The following is a 15,880-nucleotide window of genomic DNA, read 5'->3' as shown; positions in this document are numbered from 1 at the left end:
CACTAAGCTTATACTTAATCCAGTATAATACTGCAGTGTGGCACATTATAACGCTCCAGACACATAAAGGGCCATATGTATTACCGCGAGAGACTATCTGCAGTTCTGAACAAACAAGTAACGGTCCAGCTGTGGGTAGAGTTAGAACTCCCACTTCGATTTTTCCCTCCTACATAACAGTCATGAAGAAAATAAACATTTTTAGTAATGTACATTTTTCAGTTTTTGACTGTGTTGACAGTAGAAAATTCAACAGTGCAACAATGCATACAGATAATATTAATATTGCAACTCATTACAAATTAACAAGTGCCGTTTAACTATGTCGCTACTAAAGGTTTAATACATTTTTTGATACAATGCACTTATTATGTACAAACATTTTACTTCGTATCCATATTTAAAAAGGTAACACTTTATTTTAAAGTGTCCTTGTTACATGTACTTTCTATAATAATAATAATAATGCATAATTACATGCAAGTAACCCATGACCAAACCCAAATTATAACTCTAACCATATAGTAAGTACATGTAGTTAATTAATATTACTCAGTACTTAAATGTATAATTACACTGTACACTGTTAAAATAGTGTAAACAAAAAATAAATAAATAGGCTAATGGCATGTAATTACATGTAATTAATTTGTGTAATCATATTTATAATTACGTGTTGCCTGTAACTTTAAAAAGGGGGTTACACTACTGGGGTCACTTTTAGCAAGCCTCAAAGCAGCACTGGACTGTGACTTGCTAAATGTCACGCTATACTTGTTACAGCTGTTTAACTCTAGAGTAGAAGCAATGGAGATTCCAATATTTACTGTTGATTCTTTTACAAATTTGCCATTCAAAGGTAATCCTGCTGCAGTATGTCTTATAGAGAATGTAAGTATTACACTGCAAAAGACAGTTTTATGTTTTTTTTTTTTTTTTTTACATTTCTGATTTTTTTAAACTAGTGCTGTCAAAATTAGTGCATTAACGCATACACAACAGCATGTTCAACAGCATAAAAACTTTGCATGTTTGTTAGTATTTGTTTTATATGAGTCAGATTTAAGAACATGTCTCTGAAATGCAGTGCTTTTCAAAACTGTCATGGAGCTTTCCATTACTGTCCTCCTCATCTAACACACCCCATTCAACTTGTCAGTTAATTAAAACGTTAGGTTCATTAAAACTTTCATTGAAACTTTAGGACCTGAATTATGCCAGAAAAGGTAAAGAGTTGTGCTCCCCACAAGTATAGGTCTCTGCAGGAAAGTAATAGGAGTTACTAGATCAGTGGGCGAGGCCAAAACAGAGAGCAGCAATTTGAAAACACCCACAAAGTCAGAACACTTTTGCTCTGCAGAAGTGTCATATGGAAGGCCATTAGGGCGGAAACATGTGATACTAACATGTTAACACGTAATTGTGGCTTAAAACTTAATTTACTTATTAACAGAATTTACACGTTAATACGTAAATGCACAGTAACTCATAATTGCTTGCGAACGTGATGTGTTAACGCATTAGTACCACATGTTTTGGCCCTAATGGCCTTCCATATTCTATAGTCTAGAGTTGTGAGAAAATAGATGCATGCCGGATCCGCATCAAGTTGCAGTGCCAGTAAAGTAATAGCAGCCAACAATCTAATAACCCCGCTGCTGTGATGTCCGCAAAGAACTAAAGAAAAAAGAGAAAGGTGTTTTTTTTAGATTTTAGTGTTTGATAGCCTAACTTTAGTAATTTTCTGTATTTTTCCTACCTGCTTAAGGGTATAGGTAGCTAAATATGACATTTATTATAATTGGTTTATGTGAAGATTGTTTTAAGTTCACTTTAATTAGAATAATTTTTTTTTAATTTTTAAAATGGTTAGCTCTCAATTACGTATACTAATGTTGAGTGGCTGGCTATAGTCAATGGTTAAATATTAGGGGGGAAGTTTTATTTCATAGAGACATCAGTAGTAGTATTGGTATCAGTGATACTCGCCTTCAGTCAAAAAAAAAAAGATGCTACAAAACAAATATTAAAACACTGTATTAATCTTGTTTCTACATTAATTTGAAGATTACATGTGAAATTATTGAAATGCACATTTAAAAACCTTAATGTTAGGAGGGATTAATTGCGAAAAAGTTGACAGCACTCATTTAAATATGTAAGCAGCTATAAAGATCAGAATGTGAAATGTTTCTCTGTAATGCATTTAGGAGCTGAGAGATGATCTTTATCAGAGCATTGCAGCTGAGATGAATTTATCAGACACTGCTTTCATCACAAGACGGAATTCTGTGGATTTTTCCTCAGGTATTCTGCTGCTGAGATGCATGTTGAGATATTCAAACAACTCTGATTTACATGTCTGCTTTTGGTTTCGATATATCTTAAAAGGCGCAAGGTTTGGATTACGCTGGTTTACCCCCACATGTGAGATGCCACTTTGTGGACATGCGACACTGGCCTCAGCAGCAGTGCTCTTTTACATGAAAAGTAAGAAACACTTGTTCTTACATTAATCTTTGGCCAAAGACAATGGACTGTGGCTATTCTAAAAGCACAATATCATCACACAGAAAATGTCAACCCTGTACTGGTTTTTGAGACGATGCGTGGAGAGCTATATGTGCGTCAGCATGAAGAATCTCTAATAATGGACTTTCCCTTAAACAAACCGAACCCCCAGGTATGACCACAACACATCTCGTAGATGCTTTATTCAACAAAATTTGATTAATTAAGTAATGTTTTTCAGTCAGAATTTAGTGAGTTTTGTATGTTTTATTTGCAGGATCAACATGAATTCAAGGATCTTTTGAAAGTAAGTTAGCCAGTGAGTACTTTAACATTATGTTAGGTTTTTAAAATGAGATATGGAAACACAAGCTTTTATGTGCATTTTCAGGCTATAGTAGAAGATTTACCCATTCAGGATGTGTGCTACAATCCAACCACAAGGAACCTGATGATTCGTCTTGCTGACACATGTAACAGGTACTGCTGGACATCCAGAGGCTGAATATAACAAGGAAGAAAATAATAGTGAGGATGGCATTGTATTAGAATTTATTACATAGAACATAGAATTTATTGCAAATTTTAAATCGAACACTTTTTAAAGCAGCATATAATCACACAATAACTAATAGTATGTTGGTAATATTGTCCAAAATGGCCATTTATTTTTTGTATCTAGATCATCATGCAACGTTGTTGATTGTTTATTGTTGGCAGATCTGAACTTACATCTTTGAAGCCTGAAGCAAAATCTCTGCTGAAAAATGAATATACTGGGAAAATGAAATGAAATGAAATAATGGTGTCATTGTTACAATGAAAGGAGATTCAACTGCACAACCTGGATATGACTTCTATTCCCGTTACTTTTCTCCTTGGTTAGGGGTCCTTGAAGATCCAGTCTGTGGTGAGCTGAAATGATCACATAATTCTCAAAATGCAGCAAATTACAATACATGAAGAGAAATCTGTAGAAGCTTCCTCATGTGAAGGCCATGAATTCAAATGGAAATGCACAATAAGGTTGGGGGGGGGGGGGGGGGGTTAAAATTAATGCATTTGTTAGCCAGTGAGGTTTCATATTAAAAGCTGTGGCATAAGAAAGAAAACTGGGGGCTGTTAAATGATTAGAAAAGCGATTATTAAAGTCCAAAACCTGACTGATCCAGGTTCAGTGAATCTAGATAATTTGATGTGCACACTATTCCTAAGCACCATTTAATAGTCACCCTTATGAAACAAAAATATATTGCAGTATATTGGAAAATATCATGTAATATATTAGGCATATATTCTTAAAGGGGGGGTGAAATGCTCGTTTTCACTCAATATCCTGTTAATCTTGAGTACCTATAGAGTAGTACTGCATCCTTCATAACTCCAAAAAGTCTTTAGTTTTATTATATTCATAAGAGAAAGATAGTCTGTACCGATTTTTCCTGGAAAAACACGACCGGCTGGAGGCGTGATGTGTGGGCGGAGCTAAAGAATCACGAGCGCCAGTAGGCTTTTGTGTTGAGAGCGTTTGGAAGCTGTGACATTACCATGAGGGAAAAACCATCATCCAAAACAAACCATGGCTTACAGTCAGATTCAGCCGTTTATTTATGATCCAGAATCAGATCCTGAGGCTGAAACTGAACGAAAGCAGAAGCAGCAACGACTCGCTCCGAGCGGGGCTCGAACCCGGGTCTCTGGCATGGGAGGCGGACGCACTAACAAGGAGGCAGAGATATTTGAAAAAGTTTTACTCACCGCCTACGGTTCCAACACACGATCGTGACCCTTTTTCATTGGGATTGCATCATCCTTAAGAAATAAACGATACGCAAATCCGTCGTCAAACTGGGCCTTGTTTGTAAAACAATCATCTTCGAAATGCAGGGAACAAACAAAAACACTTGCACAACTCCGTTGATGCTCTGTAAAAATACTCCATCCACTGGTCCCTTAATGCTGTTTTTTCTTGTTTTACCAACAAGGCCCAGTTTGACGACGGATTTGCACATCGTTTATTTCTTAAGGATAATGCAGTCCCAACGAAAAAGGTTCACGATCGTGTGTTGGAACCGCATGCGGGGGAGTAAAACTGCTTCAAATATCTCTGTTGTTAACTTAGCTATCGGCGCGTAAGCACATCAAGTAAACAACATGCGATGTTGTCATCAAACTGCACTTTCCACATGTACAGCTTAAAAAAAAAAAAAAAGATGACGACAAAGTGGAACTTAGTAATTTTCCAAAGCCGCTAAGCAAATATATACAGTTTCAGTACATACCACATAGAGACGTCGTTGCTGATGCTGCTCTTGTTAAATTTCAGCCTCTGGATCTGATTCTGGATCATAAATATATGCTGAATCTGACTGTTAGCCATGGTTTGTTTTGGTTGGTTTTGTCCTCACGGTAATGTCACAGCTTCCAAACGCTCTCAACGCAAAAGCCTACTGGCGCTCGTGATTCTTTAGCTCCGCCCACACGTCATGCCTCCAAATGGTCGTGTTTTTCCGGGAAAAATCGGTACAGACTATCTTTCTCTTATGAATATAATAAAACTAAAGACTTTTTGGAGTTATGAAGGATGCAGTACTACTCTATAGGTACTCAAGATTAACAGGATATTGAGTGAAAACGAGCATTTCACCCCCCCTTTAAATATATGTATTTTTTCTAATATATTGCAATATATTGAAAGAGGCAATCATTTGTATATTTTGCAATATATTATATATGTATCATCAATATATTATTAAATATATTTAAATATATAATGTATTAGAAAATAAAAAGGGAAAATAATATATTACAATATATTTTAAGAAATATATTGGTAAATATATTTTCCTTTCGTAAGGGCAATCATGACTGAATGTTACCTGTCTGGTTTAACATGATGGAATACCTGCGAGTGAGAGTTCTCCTAGACTTGGTGCTGTGCTTTTGCCCCGTGTGACTGCTATATTTTGTTATTTTGTTTAGAAAATCATTGAGTGTCCTACAATAGAAGCAGATAAAGTTTGAAAGTATACAAACAATATCCATATGCATGTCATTTCAATGCTATGGCCTTTGTGTGTATATATTTAAAGATGGCTATCTTGTCAGAGTGTTAATTTCAACATCATCTAGTATGGCTCAGTAGTTTTTTATTTTTTTTAATAGTACAGCACTATTTTAGTTTTCATTCAGTATCCGTTTTTAGAGCTATCGGTTGATTATCGTATTAGCAAGTATGGTCCAGCCTAGCTATTGGTAAAATCCACTATGACTTTGTTTCTTGCTTTAAAAGACTAATAATTATTTCTCAAAGGGTCTGCGCATACAGTTCTTGCTGGCTACTGGTCTGAAAAGCTGAACAAAAAGAAAATGTTGGGTAAAGACCTTTTCTTTCTTTTTATCCCCTTCACTAAGGAATCAAAGGACCCATTCATTCACATAAATTATTTAATTAAATCGTTTTCTCTATTAAAAAAGAAGCACGATAAGGTTCTATTCTCTCCTATTTGTTTTCCCAGCATACCAGTGCTCCAGTCGTGGGGGAGAGTTGGGGCTGGAGATCAGGGATGATGGTCGACTCAACATCATTGGTCAGGCACAGATCATTCTCCAGGGAACTCTTAAAATCTAAACCTGCAAAACCTTCTCACTGAATGTGATAATAGCTTAATGGAAATAAGTCAATTTTCTTTCTTAAAGTTCTACAAACTGATGTTTCATTCAATGAATGGACAAATGTGTGGTTACTTGCATGCCAAAATACAATAAAAATGTTTGGTATTTAATGGATGAATGTTTTATACATTTTATTAAAGAATGTTAATGAAATTGTCTATTTTACAGCCATAAGGAGAAACTGAAGCAAGAGAACATATTTACAAGAAAATACCAATAGGTAAAAATGCAACAAACAACATGGTGATATGATATGACAATATCCATGTACAGGTGCATCTCAATAAATTAGAATGTTGTGGAAAGGTTAATTTATTTCAGTAATTAAACTCAAATTGTGAAACTTGTGTATTAAATAAATTCAATGCACACAGACTAATGTAGTTTAAGTCTTTGGTTCTTTAAATGTGATGATTTTTGGCTCACATTTAACAAAAACCCAACTATTCACGATCTCAACAAATTAGACTACTTCATAAGACTAATAAAAAAAACAATTTTAGTGCAATGTTGGCCTTCTGGAAAGTATGTTCATTTACTGCACATGTACTCAGTACTTGGTAGGGGCTCCTTTTGCTTTAATTTCTGCCTCAATCCGGCGTGGCATGGAGGTGATCAGTTTGGGGCACTGCTGAGGTGGTATGGAAGCCCAGATTTCTTTGACAGTGGCCTTCAGCTCATCTGCATTTTTTGGTCGTTTCTAATTTTCCTCGACAATACCCCATAGCTTCTCTGTGGGTTTTTGGTCTGGTAAGTTTGCTGGCCAGTAAAGCACACCAACACCATGATCATTTAACCAACTTTTGGTGGTTTTGGCAGTGTGGGCAGGTACCTTTAGCCTGACTACATCAGACTTCATACTTCAACTCAATTTCAGTTCCCTTCTTTACTCAGTCTGAGATAGCAAACCATCTCCCAGTTTTCTTCCAGCTCCAAAACAGCTGACCAATCACCGAACAGAGGGCGGGCTGAGAGCCGTGACGTAGACGCTAAGCGCCAAATTTAGGATCGTAGTTTAGGGAAATCGAAAACGACAGCGGACATGGAGACATTGTTTCACACTTTGAATGGAGGTGATTTTGTGGCCCTACTCGCAAAAGTAGGGCCACAAAACTCGGGAAAGTTTAATTTATCAACCGTTACCGATCATCAGCGAGAAACTGGGGAGGCCAAAGTCTGGCAAGGCGATAATTGTAATTGTATCCCTCTTGGTTGCTCTCATGCAGGATCAGGTAAAAAGGGGCAGCGAAACTTGCTCCATAGTTTTGTTTTCGCAGCATTCCTGTGTTTACAGTGGATGTTCATGGTGGCTGAGCTGGCAAATAACACGTCATAACCAAACGTTATGTAATTGGCTTACCCAATGATTTTAAACTTTAGACAAGCGCCCCTCCACGAGAAAGTAAATGCTTGGCGATTATGCCCTTCCAGACTCCGTCTACGAAACAAATCGCTGTAAGTTATGAGCTTCTCCACCCTTCCTCTAGACTCTAGGACCTTGGTTTCCAAATGAAATACAAAACTTGCTCTCATCTCAAAAGAGAACATTGGACTAATGGGCAACAGTCCAGTTCTTCTTCTCCTTAGCCCAGGTAAGATGCCTTTGACGTTGTCTGTGGTTCAGTAATTTTCTTGACACGTCTGTGTGTGGTGGCTCTTGATGCCTTGACCCCAGCCTCAGTCTATTCCTCGTGAAGTTCTCTCAAATTCTTGAATAGATTTTGCTTGACAATCCTCATAAGACTGCAGTTGTCTCGGTTGGTTGTGCATCTTTTTATTCCACACTTTTTCCTTCCACTCAACCTTCTGTTAACATGCTTGGACACAGCACTCTGTGAACAGCCAGCTTCTTTGGCAATGAATGTTTGTGGCTTACCCTTCCTTGTGAAGGGTGTCAATGATTGTCTTTTGGACAACTGTCAGATCAGCAGTCTTCCCCATGATTGTGTAGCCTAGTAAACCAAACAGAAAGACCATTTCGAAGGCTCAGGAAACCTTTGCAGGTGTTTTGAGTTGATTAGTTGATTGGCATGTCACCATATTCTAATTTGTTGAGATGTTGAATTGGTGGGTTTTTGTTAAATGTGAGTCAAAATCATTACAATTAAAAGAACCAAATACTTAAACTACTTCAGTCTGTGTGCACTGAATTTATTTAATACACAAGTTTCCAATTTGAGTTTTATTACTGAAATAAATTAACCTTTCCATGACATTCTAATTTAATGAGATTCACCTGCATATATATCCATATCCATTTGGTCTTTGCGGAATAGATCTGCTACACTGCTGCTCAATTGTTATTGTTGGTTATTGCTGTAGTTGTAGTTTATTGCTGCTGCTGCAAGCAAGTACAGGGCTTGCTACTGCCAGTGCAAATGGCAATATGGTGCTGTGAGAATCTAAAACATACTGCTGCTGCACATAAAATAACCTGTAGCAGATCTAAGCAGGTGGAGCTGAGTAAGGTAGAGGGTTTCAGAGAAACTCTGAAAGTGTGCTGCAAGAATCTCAAGTGAATGCAAGCCAGCCATATAAATGCAAGGCTGTAAGCTCATTGGCTGCATATGCAACATGAACCAGTCAGCTTGTGTCAAGACGTTTATTTCTCTGAATATTATCAGTTATGTTAACAACCCATCAGCCTGTGCCATCCACAGTTTAATGACTGAACTACATATATAAACACACAAACACATACGTATATACATACATACATACAAATAATAAATTACCATTATTATATCTTCCACTATTTTACAGTCAAATCAGTACAAAGTCAGCCTAAAAAGACATTTCGAAATCATGAGTCTGTACCTTTAAAGCTAAAGTGAGCTGCTATGCCATTAGGGTCAAAGTCTAACTTGATCTCAAATACAGCTCTAAAAATACTTAAAAGGTGCTAGAAAAAACCCTAGAGCTGAACAGCTGTAATCAATGGAAATTCCAATATTTACTGTTGATGCTTTTACCAATGTGCCTTTTAAAGGTAATCCTGCTGCAGTATGTCTCATAGAGAATGTAAGTATTACACTACATAGGACAGTCTTCTATATATTTGATCTACATAGTGTATAAATATTTTAAAATCTAAATGTGCTAGCATTGTACAATATATATATTTTTTCTCTGTAATACATTTAGGAGCTGAGAGATGATCTTTATCAGAGCATTGCAGCTGAGATGAATTTATCAGACACTGCTTTCATCACAAGACGGAATTCTGTGGATTTTTCCTCAGGTATTCTGCTGCTGAGATGCATGTTGAGATATTCAAACAACTCTGATTTACATGTCTGCTTTTGGTTTCGATATATCTTAAAAGGCGCAAGGTTTGGATTACGCTGGTTTACCCCCACATGTGAGATGCCACTTTGTGGACATGCGACACTGGCCTCAGCAGCAGTGCTCTTTTACATGAAAAGTAAGAAACACTTGTTCTTACATTAATCTTTGGCCAAAGACAATGGACTGTGGCTATTCTAAAAGCACAATATCATCACACAGAAAATGTCAACCCTGTACTGGTGTTTGAGACGATGCGTGGAGAGCTATATGTGCGTCAGCATGAAGAATCTCTAATAATGGACTTTCCCTTAAACAAACCGAACCCCCAGGTATGACCACAACACATCTCGTAGATGCTTTCTTCAACAAAACTCATAGTCTCTCATGATTAATCAAGTAGTTTTGTATTTGTTTTTGTATTTGTTTTATTTGCAGGATCAACATGAATTCAAGGATCTTTTGAAAGTAAGTTAGCCAGTGAGTACTTTAACATTATGTTAGGTTTTTAAAATGAGATATGGAAACACAAGCTTTTATGTACATTTTCAGGCTATAGTAGAAGATTTACCCATTCAGGATGTGTGCTACAATCCAACCACAAGGAACCTGATGATTCGTCTTGCTGACACATGTAACAGGTACTGCTGGACATCCAGAGGCATTTCTGAAAATAAGGTTATTGACTGTTTGTTGTTGGCAGATCTGAACTTACATCTTTGAAGCCTGAAGAAGAAGCTCTGCTGAAAAATGAATATACTGGGAAAGTGAATGGTGTCATTGTTACAATGAAAGGAGATTCAACTGCACAACCTGGATATGACTTCTATTCCCGTTACTTTGCACCTTGGTTAGGGGTCCTTGAAGATCCAGTCTGTGGTGAGCTGAAATAATCACATCCTTCTCAAAATGCAACAAATTACAATACATGAAGAGAAATCTGTAGAAGCTTCCTCATGTGAATAAAGCTATGAATTCAAATAGGTTAGAAATGTCAATGCACAATTATAGTCACCATACATTTCATATTCATATGAATACTCTATGATTTAAAAGACTAATAATTATTTCTCAAAGGGTCTGCGCATACAGTTCTTGCTGGCTACTGGTCTGAAAAGCTGAACAAAAAGAAAATGTTGGGTATAGACCTTTTCTTTCTTTTTATCCCCTTCACTAAAGAATCAAAGGACCCATTCGTTCACATAAATTAGTTGATTAAATAGTTTTCTCTATAAAAAAAAAAAAAGAAGCACAATAAGGTTCTATTCTCTCCTATTTGTTTTCCCAGCATACCAGTGCTCCAGTCGTGGGGGAGAGTTGGGGCTGGAGATCAGGGATGATGGTCGACTCAACATCATTGGTCAGGCACAGATCATTCTCCAGGGAACTCTTAAAATCTAAACCTGCAAAACCTTCTCACTGAATGTGATAATAGCTTAAAGGAAATAAGTCCATTTTCTTTCTTAAAGATCTACAAACTGATGTTTCATTCACTGAATGGACAAATGTGGTTACTTGCAGGACAAAATACAATAAAATATATTTGGTTTCAAAAGTCTGTAGATCTAAATGGATGTTTTATACATTTTATTGCAGAATATTAATAAAATTCTCTTTCTCTCTCTCTCTCTATATATATAAAGGGGCTGGCCACATTAGGCATTATTGCATTAACGCATACATTAATGCTGACAATTATTTTTATAGTGCATTAATGCAGTTATTATTATTATTATTATTATTAAATGGAAAGTTTGTGATTTATTTTTTTGAGTAGTTTGGGACACATCAACATACAGCCCTCTCACAATATAGGCCCATTGCTTTACAGATCTATCACTTTTGCCACTCAGAAATGTTCAGAAATGTATCAGATATTCATTGCTCCAACACTGCATGCGTACGGTGCTCTGCCCCACCTCTTCAAACCGATTCAAACAAACTGGGCTTTGGGGGTCAAACCTGTTCGGCCACGGTTACACACACTAGATGTTTTGAACTGTGCCCGAGGGCATTTGACCCCAAAAGCCCAGTTCGTTTGACTAGTGTGGTCGCTCGTGCCACACTCGGGTGCGGTTCTTTCAAGTGTCCCAGGCACGGTTGGAAGAGGTGGGCCAGAGCGCGGTTCTGTTGGTATTCTGTTGATATTCTAGTTATATGACCAGCACCTGTATAAGCATGTTCTGGCCTGGAGTGTTTAGTGTAAATGTGAGTGCAGGCAGGGGGAGGGGGGTAATCACACTCTGGCTCGGTTCAAGGCAGCTGTGTCTAGTGTGAAAGATTGCCTAGTGAAAGTAGCCTACATCGTTATGCTCCCCCCTCCCGCAAACATGAGCCTCTCTACCCACTGCACCCATCAAGTGTTGTCCTGCGATAGTGTTGGGCTATACTCTGAAAGTGCCTTTTATGCTTACGATCAAGGTTCTTACATTGATGTTTAAGTTGAGATTTACAATAAATATTTTAAGTGCTACTATGTAAAAGGAATACTGCTGTATAAAAAAAAAACACCTTATTTGTAAGTCTTAGCAAACATTATTGCACTTTTGTTTATATAGCAGTACTTTTATTTACTTTTTATAAAGCAGTACCAAACTTTTGAATTCATTATTGAATGTAGTGCATAATGTGATTAATCACGTTTTTATATACATATATATATATATATATATATATATATATATATATATTATGTAATCGTTGACCAGCACTGATATATGTATAAATAATTTATAATTATCTCTTCCACTCTATTTTACAGATCACATCAGTACAAAGTCAGTCTAAAAAGATATTTCGAAATCTTGAGCCTGTACCTTTAAAGCTAAAGTGAGCTGCTATGTCATTAAGGTCAAAGTCTAATTTTATCTCAACTACAGCTCTACAGATACTTAAAAGGTGCAAGAATAAAAACCTAGGAAAACCTAGACTGAACAGCTGTAATCAATGGAAATTCCAATATTTATTGTTGATGCTTTTACCAATGTGCCTTTTAAAGGTAATCCTGCTGCAATATGTCTCATGGAGAATGTAAGTATTACATTACACGGGACAGTCTTCTATACATGTTATCAACACAGTGTATAGATAATTTATTCAAAATCTATGTGCTAGAAACTGTATAATATTATAATATTTTTCACTGTAATACAATTAGGAGCTGAGAGATGATCTTTATCAGAGCATTGCAGCTGAGATGAATTTGTCAGAGACCGCTTTCATCACAAAAGGGAATTCTGTGGATTTTTCTTCAGGTGTGACTAACATGTGCCTGCTTTAGTACTGATACGTACCTTTTAGTATTTACAATAGTTCCACTTGGTTAGCTTTATCTTTCTGTAATATACCAAAAAAAAGAAAACTGTTGTAAAATCATTTCATGTATTTTGAAAGGTGCAAGGTTTGGATTACGCTGGTTTACTCCCACAAATGAGATCCCACTTTGTGGACATGCGACACTGGCCTCAGCAGCAGTGCTCTTTTACATGAAAAGTAAGAAACACTTGTTCTTACATCAATCTTTAACCAATGGACTGTGGCTGTTCTTAAAGGGGTTATATGATGCGATTTCAGGTTTTCCTTTCTCTTTGGAATGTTACAAGCTCTTGGTGAATTAAGTAGATCTGTAAAGTTGAAAAGACTAAAGTCTCAAATCCAAAGAGATATTCTTTATCAAAGTTAAGACTCTAACACGCCCCACATGTCTATGTCATGATGTGGAAATATTTGCGTAATGCCGCCCAGATGTTCACGCAAAGAAAGAAGGCATGGTTTCAGTAACCGCAGTTAGTGTTGAAGCAGCCATGTCAGGAAGATGCTGTTTGTATCTAGACGAATGGCACATCACGCATGTGTGTGTGTGTGTGTGTGTGTGTGTGAAAGAGAGAGAGAGAGAGAGAGAGAGAGAGAGAGAGAGAGAGACAGAATCACACAGTGGAGTCAGCCGTCTGTGGCTTATCTACTGCAAACACATACAAGCTTCATCACTGTCTGTCACTCCACTCTGTTCCCCTTTTGGGCTTGAACTGATGGTAAAACTAAGGACATTATTAACTGTCTTTTACATTTATTTTGAAAGATAAAGCTTGCGATTATGGAAAGGGGCATAAGATTTCATACGAGCGTTTGTGGTGTTTGGCCAATCACATTGCACTGGGTCAGTTGGCCAATCAGAGCAGACTGGGCTTGTCTGAAGGAGTTTGTAGAAAACAGTGCATTTGAGAGAGGCGGGGCATAGAGGACCTACAATAATGTACAGTATTTGAGAAATGATGTGTTTTTTGAACATTACAGCATGTCAACATATTCTATTATACCAAATACACAAAATAATGATCTTTTAAAAAAAGCATCAAATGATCACTTTTAAGCACAATATCATCACACAGAAAATGTCAACCCTGTACTGGTTTTTGAGACGATGCGTGGAGAGCTGTATGTGCGTCAGCATGAAGAATCTCTAATTATGGACTTTCCCTTAAACAAACCGAACCCCCAGGTATGACCACAACACATCTTGTAGATGCTTTCTTCAACAAAACTCTCATTACAAATCAAGTAGTTGTCTGAATTTATTAAGCTTTGTTTGCGTTATTTGCAGGACCAACATGAAATCAAGGATCTTTTAAAGGTGACATTGCCATGTGCCAATTCTGGTTTTAGTATGACAAGTAGAAACAACATTTTTTATTTATTTATTTTCTTCATTTTGTTTTACATTTTCAGGCTGCTGTAGGAGACTTACCCATTCAGGATGTGTGTTACTGTCCAACCACAAAGAAACTGATGGTTCGTCTGGCTGACGCTTGTGACAGGTTTGCTGCTGGACTTTTCTTAGGCATTTCTAAAAAATAACAAAAAAGAAAATTCTATTGATGATGACAATGTGTTTAATTATGGGCAAAAGGAAAATAGCTTTGTAGAGACAAATTAATAATCTATTGCAAATGTTAAGTGAGGTGTATATATGAAAATAAAATAAACATTTTAGTACAACATTCAGTCAGAGAACAAATAATTGTCAATATACTACCTATTTACAATGGTTTTTTCCCCTTTCATTCTGCAGTGTTAACTCTTAATTGTTGGCAGGTCTGAACTTGTGTCTCTGAGGCCAGAGGCACAGTCTCTTCTAAGAAATGAAACCACTGGTAAGATTAGAAGTCTTATCATTACACTGAAAGGAGCAGAGAGCACTCAGTCTGGATATGACTTTTACTCCCGTGTCTTCGCTCCATGGGTTGGGGTCCCTGAAGATCCAGTCACTGGTGAGAAGATCATTTAAAATCTGTTTGAAATGTGTATCATGTAAACCATTCACATGCTGAGTAATCGACGCTCACTGGCAATCAAAGTATCATAATACAACTTCATTTCTTAAAGGGTCTGCACATACAGTCCTTGCTGGCTACTGGTCTGAAAAGCTGAACAAAAAGAAAATGTTGGGTAAAGACCTCCTTATCCATCCCTGCATCATGCCATCATACACACATTGGAATAAAATGCATCAGAATCCACATTAAAACAATAGTGATCAAATAAACTAGTTTAAAAGCAAATGTGTAAGGATGAGTAACATGGTTTCTGATGACATGAACCAAGGCATGGCTCAGAATAAAGCATTCATCTCTGCAATATTTGTCTTTGCAGCCTCCCAGTGCTCCAGTCGAGGAGGCGAAGTAAAGCTGGAGATTAGAAATGATGGTAGACTGGACATCATTGGTCTGGCACAGATCATTCTTCAGGGAACTCTTAAAATCTAGACTAAACTAATTTTTGCTCTCTGTCTTTACTCTACTCAACTACAAATGAAATGAGTGTCACAGTTATACACATTTTGCATGGCACCTAGCTTTTCTGCAGCAGTTTTTGTCTGCTACAAAAGACAAGGTACTGCGTACTACAGGGCACTGGAGGTATTATATGACATGATGACTGCAGCCAGCAATAAAGAACCCAGCACATGCAGTGGAAACATTGATTTCTTAATTCTACTCAACATTATCTATCAGTGAAGATTTTTTTTCCTTTTGATGTTATTTTTTTCTTTTTTTTGCAATTTTGGCATGCTCAATTATATTTTGGCTTTAGAAAATAATTGTGATTGCTCTCCTCACAAATAAACTATTTTGTGTTACATGTTCTCAGTGCTTTGTCTTTAACGTTTTACCGAAGTACCATTAAAATCAAATACTCCCAAATAAGTTGTTTTGGAATAGACATGTAAGATGTAGTGGACTAATTTTCACTGTACGTTATCTGTACTTTTACTCAAGCATGGGTTTCTCATAATCTTTACACCTCTGGACAAACTTGTGGTTTTGATGGAAATCGAGTGCATTTAATTGCTATTTAATTTAATGTGTAGGTGCAAGTCATGTGTCATTTAATAAAATCCAAGTACACAGAC

At 36.9% G+C, this 15,880-nt stretch overlaps 2 protein-coding genes and 1 pseudogene across 2 annotated transcripts; all 3 read left to right on the top strand.

Annotated features, from left to right (window-relative positions):
• The first annotated feature begins 723 nt into the window (after positions 1-723).
• Positions 724-6,300, top strand: LOC127970323 (phenazine biosynthesis-like domain-containing protein; annotated as a pseudogene).
• Positions 6,301-9,030: 2,730 nt separating this feature from the next.
• On the top strand, positions 9,031-11,095 carry LOC127970325 (phenazine biosynthesis-like domain-containing protein). Its single transcript, XM_052572835.1, has 9 exons — positions 9,031-9,207; positions 9,331-9,427; positions 9,512-9,610; positions 9,694-9,803; positions 9,910-9,939; positions 10,024-10,112; positions 10,175-10,350; positions 10,549-10,611; positions 10,760-11,095. Exons 1-9 carry the CDS (start codon positions 9,124-9,126, stop codon positions 10,870-10,872), a joined length of 861 nt encoding a protein of 286 aa, XP_052428795.1. The 5' UTR covers positions 9,031-9,123; the 3' UTR covers positions 10,873-11,095.
• Positions 11,096-12,317: 1,222 nt separating this feature from the next.
• pbld (phenazine biosynthesis like protein domain containing) lies at positions 12,318-15,879 on the top strand. The gene is made up of 9 exons (XM_052572834.1): positions 12,318-12,501; positions 12,629-12,725; positions 12,865-12,963; positions 13,860-13,969; positions 14,072-14,101; positions 14,197-14,285; positions 14,563-14,738; positions 14,854-14,916; positions 15,121-15,879. The coding sequence occupies exons 1-9, from the start codon at positions 12,418-12,420 to the stop codon at positions 15,231-15,233; spliced, it is 861 nt and encodes a 286-aa protein (XP_052428794.1). The 5' UTR covers positions 12,318-12,417; the 3' UTR covers positions 15,234-15,879.
• The last annotated feature ends 1 nt before the right edge of the window (position 15,880 follows it).

The sequence above is a fragment of the Carassius gibelio genome, chromosome B13, assembly GCF_023724105.1.
Source record: "Carassius gibelio isolate Cgi1373 ecotype wild population from Czech Republic chromosome B13, carGib1.2-hapl.c, whole genome shotgun sequence".
Taxonomy (NCBI): Eukaryota; Metazoa; Chordata; class Actinopteri; order Cypriniformes; family Cyprinidae; genus Carassius; species Carassius gibelio.
The sequence above is the reverse complement of the archived record's forward strand: the minus strand, read 5'-3'. Positions and strand labels throughout refer to the sequence as shown.